Genomic DNA, 12,843 nt, shown 5'->3' with positions numbered 1-12,843 from the left:
GCCAGATTTATTTTTTCAATGGTAATATAAAGTCAAGTTGTTTCATGAAAATGACAGTTCATTTACTTCTTGAGATATAATTCATATGAGAATAATTGCTTTGAGAACACACTGAGTGGAGAAAGACTTAAAAATGCTCTTTGACTTACCAGCATAGACTTTGCAACAAATCCCACTACTATTACCATACAATGAAAACATACATTTGAAATCATGACTGGTTGAAATTCATTTTTTTCACCCACAATTTACTTTGTTAAATAAAGAAGAGAGAATACTCCTTTGCAGTTTGCAATAATAAAATTTCACATTAGGAAGACTGAGTATAAATGAGAGGCACTTTCTAGGAAGCAGGTTAAATTGCAACTGTAAAGTAGCATTCCTGCTAATATTAGTAAGCTTACAAATACCTAATTTGGAAAGTGTTTGACTAGCCGTTGGGAAGGGTCAACAAAAGAAAATAAAAAATCTAGGACAAACCATGTCCTCAAGTTCTCACTTGCAAATCCCAGTGAAGCCAATAGAAGGTTTATAGAAAAATCTGAAAGGCACATTTGGCCTAGTTTAAAAGCCCTATTACATTAGTATTTTAATACATTGTCCTAGTTAACTCTTGTCTTTGTGGTCCTTTCAACAGGTTTCATCGAGGCTTCATCACAGCCTACCCATATATCACAGAAATAAAACAGGGTAGCAAGGGTTATTTGGTTTCTTATTTCAAAGATACTTTGACTACCCGAACCTCCTCTACCCACATGCTGAAAAAAATGCCCTGTGTAAAAAAATCCATGGATCCAAGGCAAGCTCTGTATTTATTAATGTCCATAAAATGAGAAGTATAAACACAACATAAAATATTTAATACTGATATGTGGCTTGGGGGAATCTGGTCCCTGTAACTAAATTGTAAACATAGTTGACAGTATCTGATGTTAAGAGTTTTATTTTATTTTGCAGCCTATACAAATGTCATTGTAGCTGCTTCCTTGTGGTACAAGGAGGAAGTAGGTAACTCTTTCCAAGCTGTCTATTCCCAAAGCCTCTATTTTGGCCTGGTCCTGCCTAAATTACATACCAATGTACCCTGCCAGATTTAGTTTCTGGAAATGCAGGAGCAGAGTAACTTGATTTTCTGAAAAAGGTGGACTTTGATAAGGCCCACCATCAGGTTTCAGACCTATTTTTGTGTGCCAGGTGAACTGGTAGGGCTGGTTGCCAGGTACCTATTTGGACATCGGACCAAGGAGGCTTTAGGAACACAAATCTGCCAAGGCGAGAGGAGCCAGGTGAGGCATTCTCCACCGAAAGCAAAGCCTTGTCCAGGAAGGAAACGATGGGAAAACAGGAAAAGCTGTTTCAGTAAAAACTCTGCAAGCTTCCTCCTCCCACCTCACTGTATCCTGATAACTTTCTACCATTATTGCACAAAAAGGAGAGAAGCACTTTCCCCCATTTAGGAGTCTTGGTGGGCTTCCGTGCATCCCAGCAGTGGCCAGAGATATCCAGCTGTTCACTGAGAACGAACCCGGCCGGACCTGCCAAAGGGAGGCGGGGGAAGGTGTGAGAAGATGAATAGCGGCGGGGATCATGAACAAGGCCAGGAATTGAGAGGGATGGGGAGGTAGGTCTTAGGAAGTTGTCAATAACATAACATTTCTTGACTTTTTCTTACACACCAGGCACTGTGCTGGCTATTGGAGACACCAAGATGCCGAAGACACGGGCTCTGGCTCACATCCCTGTCCGGCTGGGCATCCAGGTGCCGGGATCAGGGCCGGCACCGCGCAGGGAGCTAGCACGCGAGGCGGCCCCCAGTGGGGTAACAAAGAAAGATCACTGCAGGCCTTAGGGGGAAGAGATTTCTTCTGCATCATATTTACATTTGCATGTCTTAACTCAGATTCTCTGGAAATACTACAGATGGCGCAAACGAAGTAAAATCCTGTTTTCCAACCCAAATGGATGAACTACGCATGGGCTTAAAAAGCACTGAACTAGCCCTGATATCGCCATTTCAGAAATGCTTTTAAACTAATATTCATTTAAAAATACCCAAAACCCAGGTATTTCTTTCTTCCGAAGATGCGACTCTGTGCAGTGAAGACGGTTGAGAATAAAATTCCGAGCGGAAGGCCGAGAGGCGGTGCCCGGGCGCCGCACACGTGTCGGCTTGGCCCCGCCCTCGCCCCATTCCAATCCAGTGGGGTCCGCCAACGCTCGCGAGAGCCTTCTCGGCTTCCACGTTTGCCACGTTCCAGCCGACCGCGACTGACTGGAAAGCCGAAAGCCGCTCACGTTTACCGGCAGTTGCACTGAGCCACAATAGCCCGAACTGGCAGGGGGCGGGCACTCTACCGTGCTTCCCCGCCCCCTCAGCGGCCCTTGCGATTGGCTTGCATCGCCGTCACTCAGGCGCCCGCGGGCGGGGAGGGGGCGGGGCTTGGGCGGGAAGGGGCGTGGCCGAGGGGCCGGGAGTCGCGCTCTAGCCTCCGCCGGAGTTCACAGGCTGGGTGCAAGCCAGGGCCGGGCGGGCGCGCTGCCGGCACGCGGCGAGAGTCCTCCTAGGCGCGGCGATCGGAGCGCGGCCCGGACCGATCGCAGCGCACTGTAGCAGCCCAGCACCCTCGCCAGCCCGGGCGGTGCGTGCCATGGCCCCGCGCAAGAATGCCAAGGGCGGCGGTGGCGGCGGCGGCGGCGCCCACAGCAGTGGCAGCGGCTCCAGTAACAGCAGCACGAGCGCGGGTAGCAGCAGCGGCAGCAGCAGCAGCCCCGGGGCCCGGAGAGGTCAGAGGCGCGGCGGAGAGGTGGCCTGGGCCGGGTGGCCGAGGGGTGGGGCCCGGGCGGCAGCGGGTGTCGTGGTCCCCATCTCCCGGCCACGCGCCACCTCCATCCTCCCCGGCGCTGCTTTTTATTTATTGCGCGCGGGCGGAGGCCGCGCTCTCTGGGCCTGGCGGGCCGGGAGGCCGGGGTTTCGGGGGGCCCGGCCGGAGAGGCCGATCGGTAGGGGCCGACCCTGGGGCCGCATCCGCGCCGGGGAATGGCCGGTTACGCCGGAGAGCCGTTTGCTGGCAGTTCCCTCACCTGCAGGGCGCAGCCTAGATGGAGATGAGTGATCGGCCCTTCTCTTGGCTTTGCCTGGAATTATACATGGGGAATAAGCGACACAACTTCCCGTTGCTTTGATTGTCTTGCGGAGTTTGAAAACGAACCAAAGTCAGGGAAAGTAAGTTCCTGCCTCATCGGCAGCTTTTAAAGGACAGGTCAAAGAAGAATACTCTGCAAAGGTGAAAAAAGGAAGTTGGGACTGATGTGAATAGTCTTGGAAATAATTTTTTAAGTGTTTTTGCTTTTATGTAGCCTTTTTTGGAAGGTGGGGTGGGAGGGAGGTTGCAGTTGACTTAAAAGTAGCGCTCGATACCATAAAATATTGGGCGACCTTCTCACTATTTCTTTCCCTTTTTCTTTTCTTTAGTCTGTTGGATATCCACCTTTCTCCTCCTCCATGTGCTTACCCAGTAAAGAGAGAGAACAGATGTTTTAAATTTGTTTCGTCTCGTATTTCAGTGGTTCTCTGTTTCTTTAATGCCTCCTTTGACTTTTTTCGGATATTGAAACTGGAATGAGTGAACACATGTGTATTGAATGTGAGCTGTAAACTTTTCTTGAAATGATTTTGACTCTTTTTGTTTGCTAAGCTCTGCATGTAACCTGCATATATGTATATATATATCAAGAAAATAAATCAGATCATTATACGTTAATGAAATCTTTTCTTACCTATTCCACTTAGCGTTATCTGAAATTGTCTTGTTTATTTTCATAGGTATTGTCTTTCTGCCCTGCTCCCACCCTTTTTCATTCCTTACCCCCAACTCCTAGAATGATCCTCACCCATAATAGGTGCCCAGTAAATATTTGGTGAGTGAATGAATTAATAAATTTTATAGTGAAGTAGTGCAATAGAAGTCATTGCATAAATTTGCATTCTAAGTACTAATATTTGTATTCTAAATGTAACGAGCTATGTTACAGCCCACACACAGTGGAGTCCAGTTTGAAGTTCAAAGCTAGCATATTATTTCACCTTTGACATAAGTAAAGGTTTGTGTTCCCCTTTCACTTGTCCTCAAATGCCACTCAGTTACTTAAACACACAGAAGGTAGATGAACTGGTTCAGGCTGCTCCTGCTACAATGTTTCTCAAGAGTCTATTAGAATGGTTGGACACCAAAGCAGAAAAGGCTGATGAACAAGACTGTAATGTTAATGTTTTCAAAAGTTTTCTATAGATGTTTACAAATGCAGCACATCTTCATTTCATCTTCCAATTTTTATCCTTTGTGTTCATGGGTGGAGGGAGTGATTGCATTTGAGAAAGTCACTTTATATGCTCTATGACTGGTAAGAATTATTTTTGGGAAATGTATCTCGTGTTCCCACCGCAACTCAAGAAATAACTGAACCAATTTTACCAGGCAGGTGATTAGTTTAGGAAATGTTATGACCTAATTTAACTTACTTTGACCTCCATGTTCAGGCATTTGAGACCAAGCTCTGTGCCTATCTGAGAATGTACAGCCCTTTAAACATTTTACACATTGATTCCATGCTTGTCATGCAACAGAATCATAGTATGTAAAAGAAATACTTGTGTCACACACATTCATACACATATACAAATTCAAGAGTTGATATTGGTGGCCTGCACTTTGCATAGCTGAGTATTCTTTTTCCGCAGTCATTTATTCAATAAGTACTGTATTCTGACTGCCTGACGCTTTGGAAGGCTCTGGAGATGGAAATGAGGATTCTGTTCATGACACAAGTTGGTTGCATAGCAGTGTGAGAGTGTGATTCTATTTATATTTTCTTATAGCAGGATAAGCCAGCACAATAAAGAAGAATATGTTGTTTCTTTGTTTATCTGGTCATTGAGGTGTGGGCATTGATGTGCAAACTTGTCCTTGTTGAGGAAATCATAGAAACAGAAGAACTTTGGCAGTGGCATTATGGGGAGGCCCAACCTAGCTCTTTCCTTTAATGTTATAGATGAGGAAATTAATGCCCAGGAAGTTCATCTAGTTCATGGAAACCCAACTAACTACTTACTAGAAGGACCAAGACCAGATTTTTTGGTATTCATTCATTATACCATCTTATTTGAATTTTGGATTCTAATTTGTTAAGATCTCATGGGAACCAAGGAGTTAATTTAGATGATCTCATTTCTTTCCGGTTCTTTCCATGGCATACAGTACTTAGTTGCTTCAGGAAAGTGTGCTTTTGCCATATCATTAAATTTCCTTTGACTAAAATTATGTTTGAAATAGTCCCTTTGGAAATATTGCTTTGAAAAGGGGTATGTGGGTCTAAATAATATGTTTTTTGAAATGTTTCATATGGAGAGTCTGAAGTTGATGACAACTCCGGTCACATTAAACATTATTATTTCTTGAGCTTTGATATGAAAGTATGGGGAAAAAGGAAACAGTCCTTTGAAACATGCGTTTTAGTGAAAAGGTGATTATCTGGCCAGACTGTTGATCTTGGTGTTCATTCTTTTGAAAAGTGATGTTTGAAAACTGGAGCATTGGCAATTTATGTTTACCCTTTGATCTTTTAAAAGCAAGTCTGGTTTTCATTGAATTCTTTAACTTAATTTAAAAATGATTGAATATCTCATTTCCTACCGAGTTCAATTTTACCTTTTTCTGTTTTACTTTGTAAAATATAAGAGAAATGTCAGTAAATTCTAGATATTTTCCTTTTAACTTACACATAAAAATATGACTATCATGGCCAATTGGGGTCTTGGGGGGGAGAAGCCTCTTTGAAATTTATTGATTTGAAAATCTTTGCAGAAGAAGGCTCATGATGTCCTTTGGGTTTATTTTGTAGTACACAGACACTGATCTGTGTAATATTTTCTCTTTGTTTACCTTTCCTGTTTGAAGTACTTTCTTTCTTTCTTTCCTGGTAGTTCCTAACATGCTTTTCTTCTGAATGCTTCTTTTGTCTGATAGTGTTGTGCTACTATGTTACCGTTTACCAATAGGTGTCACTGTAGATGCTTTTTATCTCTTGAGTTTGTGTCTTCAGATTATATTAACACCAATTAGTATTTTAATTTAACCAGTTGTGTACATATTCTAAACTATTGATGGGCAACACTGAAACAGTCACTACTAATTCCCTCAACATCTTTAAAAGCAGATTTTGAAATTCAGTAATAAGGGTTTATTCCTTGCAACTTTTTTACTAGAATTGAAAACATTCATGTAATATACTGACTCTAAAACATACAGTCACACATTCATTTGATGGCTGTTAGCTCATTCAGAAACATACTTCCTTTTTCCTTCTCTTTCTACTTTCATTACTAAATTACTGACAGATACAATACACTGTGCTAATTGCTTTCTGGTTCCCTCCATTGCAAAGACCCTGATGAAATTCACTTCCTTTATTTAGAGCCATCAGTCAGGGCCAGTTGCTTAATCTTCTGTGAGTCATTCTAGAATGAAAAGATGGGAAGGTCATAGTTCTTCCACTATAAGAACCGTGTGCTATTTTGTGTTCATTTAAACAGCATTTTGGCCAGGCTAGCCAGATCATATGAAACCAAGCAATAAAAAATGTTCAACACATTTTCAAAAGACCAACTATGTTAACTTGTGCTGAGCTTGGGAAGGAAAAGGAAAACAGCAAGACTAGAATATAGCCCAGAAAATGAAGGTCCAAGGTTCTTACTTTCAGTTGGTCACCAACAGAGTAACTTGGATCAAGGCCCATATGGGCTGTCCACCTGTTTTTAGTTAATATCAGAGATTCAACCTCTGAACTCTGATCTCAGTAGTAAAAACCTTTTTCTCCAGAAGGGTGTTGTAGTTTGGAGGGAAAATTCTGATGACCTGGACTCCTGGCCACTTACGAGCCGTGTGGCAAAGTCACTCGAATTCCCTAATCCCAGTCTCTTTCTACGGGATTAATTTCTGCTTTCCTTTCAGAGCATGCTGAATTCAGAGAAGAATTTAGGTGACTTAGAAATGTGTATTACTTTTGTTCCACTGCCCTCACAGCACCAATTTTATATGCCTTGGCCCTTCTTAAACATTTCCATTAAAATACCTCTGATGGTATGGATGAGTGCATAACTTTGGAGAACAAAAAAATGTAGGTCTAAGCAGGCCATTTCATGCTTGAAATTTTTTGATCTTTTGTTCTGAAAAAAAAAAATCATTTTGTGTTCTCTTCTGTAGCATCTGTTTGAAGTAAAATAGATGCTTTAGAGGTTGTGTTGAGACTGGCTTCGATTACCACTGGACCATTTCTGTCTGCCTCTGGGAGTGAAGTATCCATTTGCACATCATACTTCAAGTTGCTGATTTAGCCTCTAATCTTTCAGATGTCTGTAACATTATTTCATCTTTCTAGAGTCCAGCTATAGTTTTGCCTTTTGATGCTACGACAATTCATTGTTTTAATGCCATGAAAGTATGTAGTGGCTTGGAATCCTTTGCAGCTCCTCCAAATGCATCCTGATCATTCTGTAGCAACATATGTTTCTCAAAAAATTAGCCTCCCTTTAATAGAATGTGTGTGTACATAGACCCCGTCTACAATCTACCTGAGCCCCTGGGGGAAGCGCCTCAGCCATCTCGGGAGACATGGAGCTGCCCCTTCTCGCTTGCCTGTCTGGTTTCAGCTCGGCATGGCCCGCATAGATGTGATAAGTTTATTTGGGTGGACGCGTGCCTGCTTCTGCTTCACAGTCTGGCCAGTTTTATTAGAAGTGAAGGATGCTCATTTCTTCCCATTCTTCCTTTTGTTCCGCCATAGGATGATAGGGAAATGGGAGATTGAAAGTATAGGCAAAATCAGCTAAAAGGTTCCTGTAATAGTCCAAATGAGACATAAAGATGGCTTTAACCCCCAAATGTAATTTAGAGGTCAACTGGGTTAGATTGAGAATATCCTGAACTGAATTTATACAAGCCAAGAAAATATCTTAAATACTTAAAATTAAGTTTAAAGAAATACAGTTATATTCATGGTTTAAATTACTCCTAGGTAAGGTATAATTTTAAACAAATAGAAAATTACTGTGATGTGCACCACTAAAAACTGAGTTCAAACCACATAGCATTACTTTACTGTGACTTATAAAGAGTCTTATTTTCATCTGTATTATTTAAATTAATTACTAGTATTAGCAAAATGCAACATGGGACTACTTAAAATAGTCTACCAATTATCTGCACATAATTTATACAAAAATTTTAATATTTTTTTCCCCACAGTCACCCAGTAAGGACACCTTTAAGCAACTTTTTATAATTAGATGACACACATACATATAATAGCAATCTTATTAGCCTGAAGAAAATAAGTGAAATCTGGCCAAAAATAATCACTGTGCATTTACAAAACAATTAGTGTTTATTTACTGTTCCGAGATGACTAATATTTATTAAGCACCTTCTATTTTCCAGGACCAAAAACATGTTGCCTTATAGAATTCTCAAATCCATCCTACAAGGTAGATAATAGTATCTTTTATTTTATAGATGAGAAAACTAAGACTTAGCCTAATAGGAACTTATGCAATATGACAACCATTGGCTGCCCTGTTTAATCATACCGACTGCTAGTTTTAAGAGCACATATCACTTATTTTTCACATTTGTATTGCTGCCACTAAGTCTTTGCATTTACATTAACTTTTCTTAAATTCTTGTGGATCTGAGCAGTATTTTTTATATCACCATCATTTCTCTTTCCTACTTGTCTCCCTAAGGTCTTCATCCCATATCTGTAATTTCTTGCTTATAAATTTCATTAAGATAAGCAGAAGTAGGAATGTATAGTTTTAGGTATTACTGTATCATTCTCGAATTTAAAAATGACAAGCACAAACTTTTAAAAAGCTACACCTATTAAGAAAAAGATACAAACTATTGTTTCTAAAAGATACATATTTAACCTCATTTTCATCTTTTTGAGTACAGAATGTTAAAAAGCTTAAATGACTGTGTATTAAGATGGAAAATCACATATAAGGTATTGAAATATATATCCTTTAAAGTTTAAAGTACCTCTCCTAAGAACTGGGGTTTAAAGTACCTCTCCTAAGAACTAGGCTAGTGAGTAGTTCCTTATCATAGTTCAACTGAATAAAATTATAAAAGGAGTGCTTTCCTTTATAGTAGAGATGTATAAGTAGCCGAAAGGTCAAACACAGACTTCAGTAAATATTGAGGACATTCCAATAGTTACTAATTTTGAATTCTAGCCAACTTCTAGCAATATATAAGTATAGATTATCTTATAGAAAACCTGTTCTGTTAAAGGAATCCTCATAGAAAGGGAAAGAACTATAAAGAAATGGGCTACATCAGAGATCTACTAAATGCCCTTAATTACAAATTAGGGACCAAGGTTCAAGTTTAATAAATAACTTATCTAATTCATATGCTAATGATAGAACCAGGTCTGATTCCTGAACTTGGGTCTTATTCTGGGCTTTTTTTTTAAACCACATCACAGTGTTCTCTCATTTTGACTTATTCATATTACTTACTATATTTAACTTTATTTTGGAAAATTATCAAGGAATAAAGCTCTTCTCTACAGCTCAATTCTTTTTTTTCTCTCTCTCTCTAAAACGAGCATTACAAGAACAGAATGAAGTTTAGAACATTCGAGCACTTTCATAGCTTCATTAAATTGAGAAATTTATACAGGAAAAAGTTCTCTTTACATATAGTTTTAGTTTGGCTGCAAAAAGCTTAGTTGTATCTTTAAAACCTTTATCTCAGTAACTTTGTATGTTGTGAAATGATTTTCTATAATCTTGACATTTTCTTCAGAGAGCAAATTTTCCTGTTTTAGCTTCTATAATTATAAGAGCTTCCAAAGACTTCATTCTTCCTAGAGTCTGCTGCTCTTGTAGCTCAAGAAGTGTTATCTCTGAATGTAGCTTAGAAGCTTTTTGCCATAGATGTTCTTTATTTATGTCTTGTCTGCAATAAGAATGTTCAGTTTGTAAACCTTCTAGTCCATAGTCTGTGTCCTTATCTAAGGAGTCTTGATTGTCCATGTCTTCCATTTCCAGTTTCTTGTTGGGCAGGTATAAAAGAATTAACTGTAGGTCTAGGATTTTCAGTGGGTACAAAAATGGCAATAACAGATTACTTATTTGTGTTTAATTCTTCAACTGTTTGAGTAATTGTGCTGAATAATACTGGATTTTCCTGTTCTGACTTAATTTCCACAGAGTTATTTGTAAAATTTGGATGAGCAAAGTGACTGGTAGCTATTTCAAGCACTTATTGAGTTTTCAAAGACTGCTGAATACCTTCTGAATCTGTAGTTGTCAAATAGTAGTTGTGGAATTTGGACCGTCAAAAGATGTGTGAAAAATACCTACATTTATATCTTGGCTAACTGATGTTTCCAAAGTAGATTGTGTTTTTTCAATAACTTGTTTAACCAGGTTAAGAGTTAACATGTTATTTTGTATATTTTCTGATTTTGGAGTTGGTGGCAGTGCCAAGGCAGTTGAAACAAGTAATTCTGCACATTCAGGGAGCACATCCTTGTTATTTTTCATAGACTCGTTTAATGTAAATGATTCTTCTTTCTCACCCTCTGATTTTTTCTTCTGAGAATTTTTTTTTTTTTTTTTTTTGGAAGAGTCTTTTCCCTGATTGTCTTCTGGCACAGAAAATATTGTTGGAATTGCAGTTTGTTTCAAATCTCGAATACCCCATCTGATGTCAAGAGAGTCGGAGGACAGTGGTCGCTACATAGGAACTGGTATTTACTGGGAACCCATGAGTCACGTTTCATTTTCGTTAACCATTTTTCAAGTCTTTCTTTGTCATGCAGAGAAAAATGGGTAAAAACTCAGCTTCCGGTCTTCATCATTTCGTCCCCGGTGGTTCTTAACAGCAATTCGCCGCACAGTCGCTGGCATCACTCAGATGACGCCCGGGAGAGCGGGGCTGGGCAAGGGGAGCAGGCCGGCCCTGGTGCCTAAGTTTTAAAAACTAGTTATGTACGATCTTTAGAAGAGTCTGAGCTGTTCTTTACCCCACTGTGAGATCCACGTGGCTTGCCTGGCCTTTCGGGCCGTGGCGTGTGACAGCAGGCGTGTGACAGCAGGCGTGTGACCTGCTTGTGCGCTGAAGACTACCGGGGTCCTGAATTAAATGGGGAGTGGCTGGATTACAGTAGTTCTAGCAGGGCTTCCATGGCAGCCCTGGTAGTGGGGTGTGCTGTGCTGTGCTTGGAGGATGCCAGCCCTCTCTGGTGGATGTGCCCACAGAGGCACCCCAAGGAATCACTGCTCACAGAGGCCAGCCTGGACAGTTTTAGTTTTCATGTGGGAGATTGTCGCTTGATAGAATAATTTTATTCCATAACCAGCATTGTTGCCATCACCTTTTCTCATATTTTATAGTAGGCTTAACAACCTTTTCTGCCATTCCACGGTGTAGACTCACTGCTGTTTTGTGGTTCTATCCTGTCTCTGACTTCTGTTTCTTGTTTATTGTGCTGATATTTATGCATTTCTTTTTATCTTTCACACTTTACTTTTGATTTCAATTTTACTGAAATGTTATATTGGAAAGCCCCTTCGGTCTTAGGTTCATATGTACTTTTATTTAAGGTTCATATGTACTTTTATTTAGGAGCCATTAGTTTGTTTTTTTCTTTCCTTTGCATGAGGATAAAAATCTGTGTTGTAAGTTTGCTGAAAGAATGTCTAGCCTTTAACTTTACTTTTCCATTCTTTGAATCATATCACTCTGAAGAGATGCTTGTCACTGATTTTTATAAATTGGTTCATGGACTTGCTAAAAAGCAGACAACCATCTCTTTTCAGCTGGTGAGGTAACAATAGTTTTATGTGCTACTCTTTACAACTGTATCAAATTGAAACATGGAGATATATTTAAGACATATAAATAGTTATAAATAGTAATTCAGTGAATACCCATGTATCACTATACAGTGGAGAAATAAAACTTGACCACTTTCTTGGTTTCTCCTCTCTTCTCTGCTATCCCTTCTCAAACATTCTTAGACATTTTTATGAGCGTCATTCTTAAGCCTTCTCTCATACTTCATATGTATTTATTTTATATTATATAATGTTATGTTGCATATTATATATGTACATGCTTGTAAAATATATCTATTGTTAAAAGCAGCATGTAGATGTGAAAATTTGTTTAGGGAGTATATCTATATTTCTGTGTTTATGTATATATATGTGTGCGTGTGTGTGTGTGTATGTATATATATATATATACTTGTTTTGTATGTATTAAAATGTTTTTGTAAATGCTCTTATGCTTGGTGTTCTAGTTTAACACCATTTGTTTGAGATTCCTCTGTGTTGATGCATAGCGCTATTTCTTTATTTTCATTGTGGTATTTGCAGTATGTACTTCTCACTGTATGACTGTGCTACAGTGTGTTTAGCTGTCCCACTCTATTGATGGCCACTTTGATTCATTTCTTTTTAACAGTGCTGCCCTGAACACTCTGTACCTTTCCCCTGTGTACGTGTGTGAGCTTTAATGTAGGGCATGTATCTAGGAGTGGAATTGTTGATTCATGGGGAATATACATATTAAACTTTACTAGATACTGCCTTTTTTCTTTTTTTACCCAGAAGTGATTGTACCAATTTATACCTCTGCCCACAGTACAGTATATTAGTTCCTGTGGTGCTAATATGTTACCAACACTTGGTAATGTCAAGCCTTTAGTGTTTGTAAGTAGTGAATGTGTAACAGTACTTTGTGGTTGAAATTTGCATTTTTCTGTTTA

At 39.7% G+C, this 12,843-nt stretch overlaps 1 protein-coding gene across 3 annotated transcripts in view; it reads left to right on the top strand.

Moving 5' to 3' along the window:
- The first annotated feature begins 2,473 nt into the window (after positions 1 to 2,473).
- The window catches only part of ASPH (aspartate beta-hydroxylase), a 234,941-nt gene continuing 224,571 nt past the window's right edge, over positions 2,474 to 12,843 (top strand). For all 3 annotated transcript variants that reach the window (XM_037803594.1, XM_037803595.1, XM_037803593.1), the window contains exon 1: positions 2,474 to 2,784. In XM_037803594.1, coding sequence (XP_037659522.1) covers positions 2,649 to 2,784 — 136 coding nt within the window. In that variant the 5' untranslated portion in view covers positions 2,474 to 2,648. The remainder of the gene's footprint in view (positions 2,785 to 12,843) is intronic.

This window comes from Choloepus didactylus, chromosome 14, assembly GCF_015220235.1.
Source record: "Choloepus didactylus isolate mChoDid1 chromosome 14, mChoDid1.pri, whole genome shotgun sequence".
Taxonomy (NCBI): Eukaryota; Metazoa; Chordata; class Mammalia; order Pilosa; family Megalonychidae; genus Choloepus; species Choloepus didactylus.
This window is presented reverse-complemented; position numbering and strand designations above follow the sequence as displayed.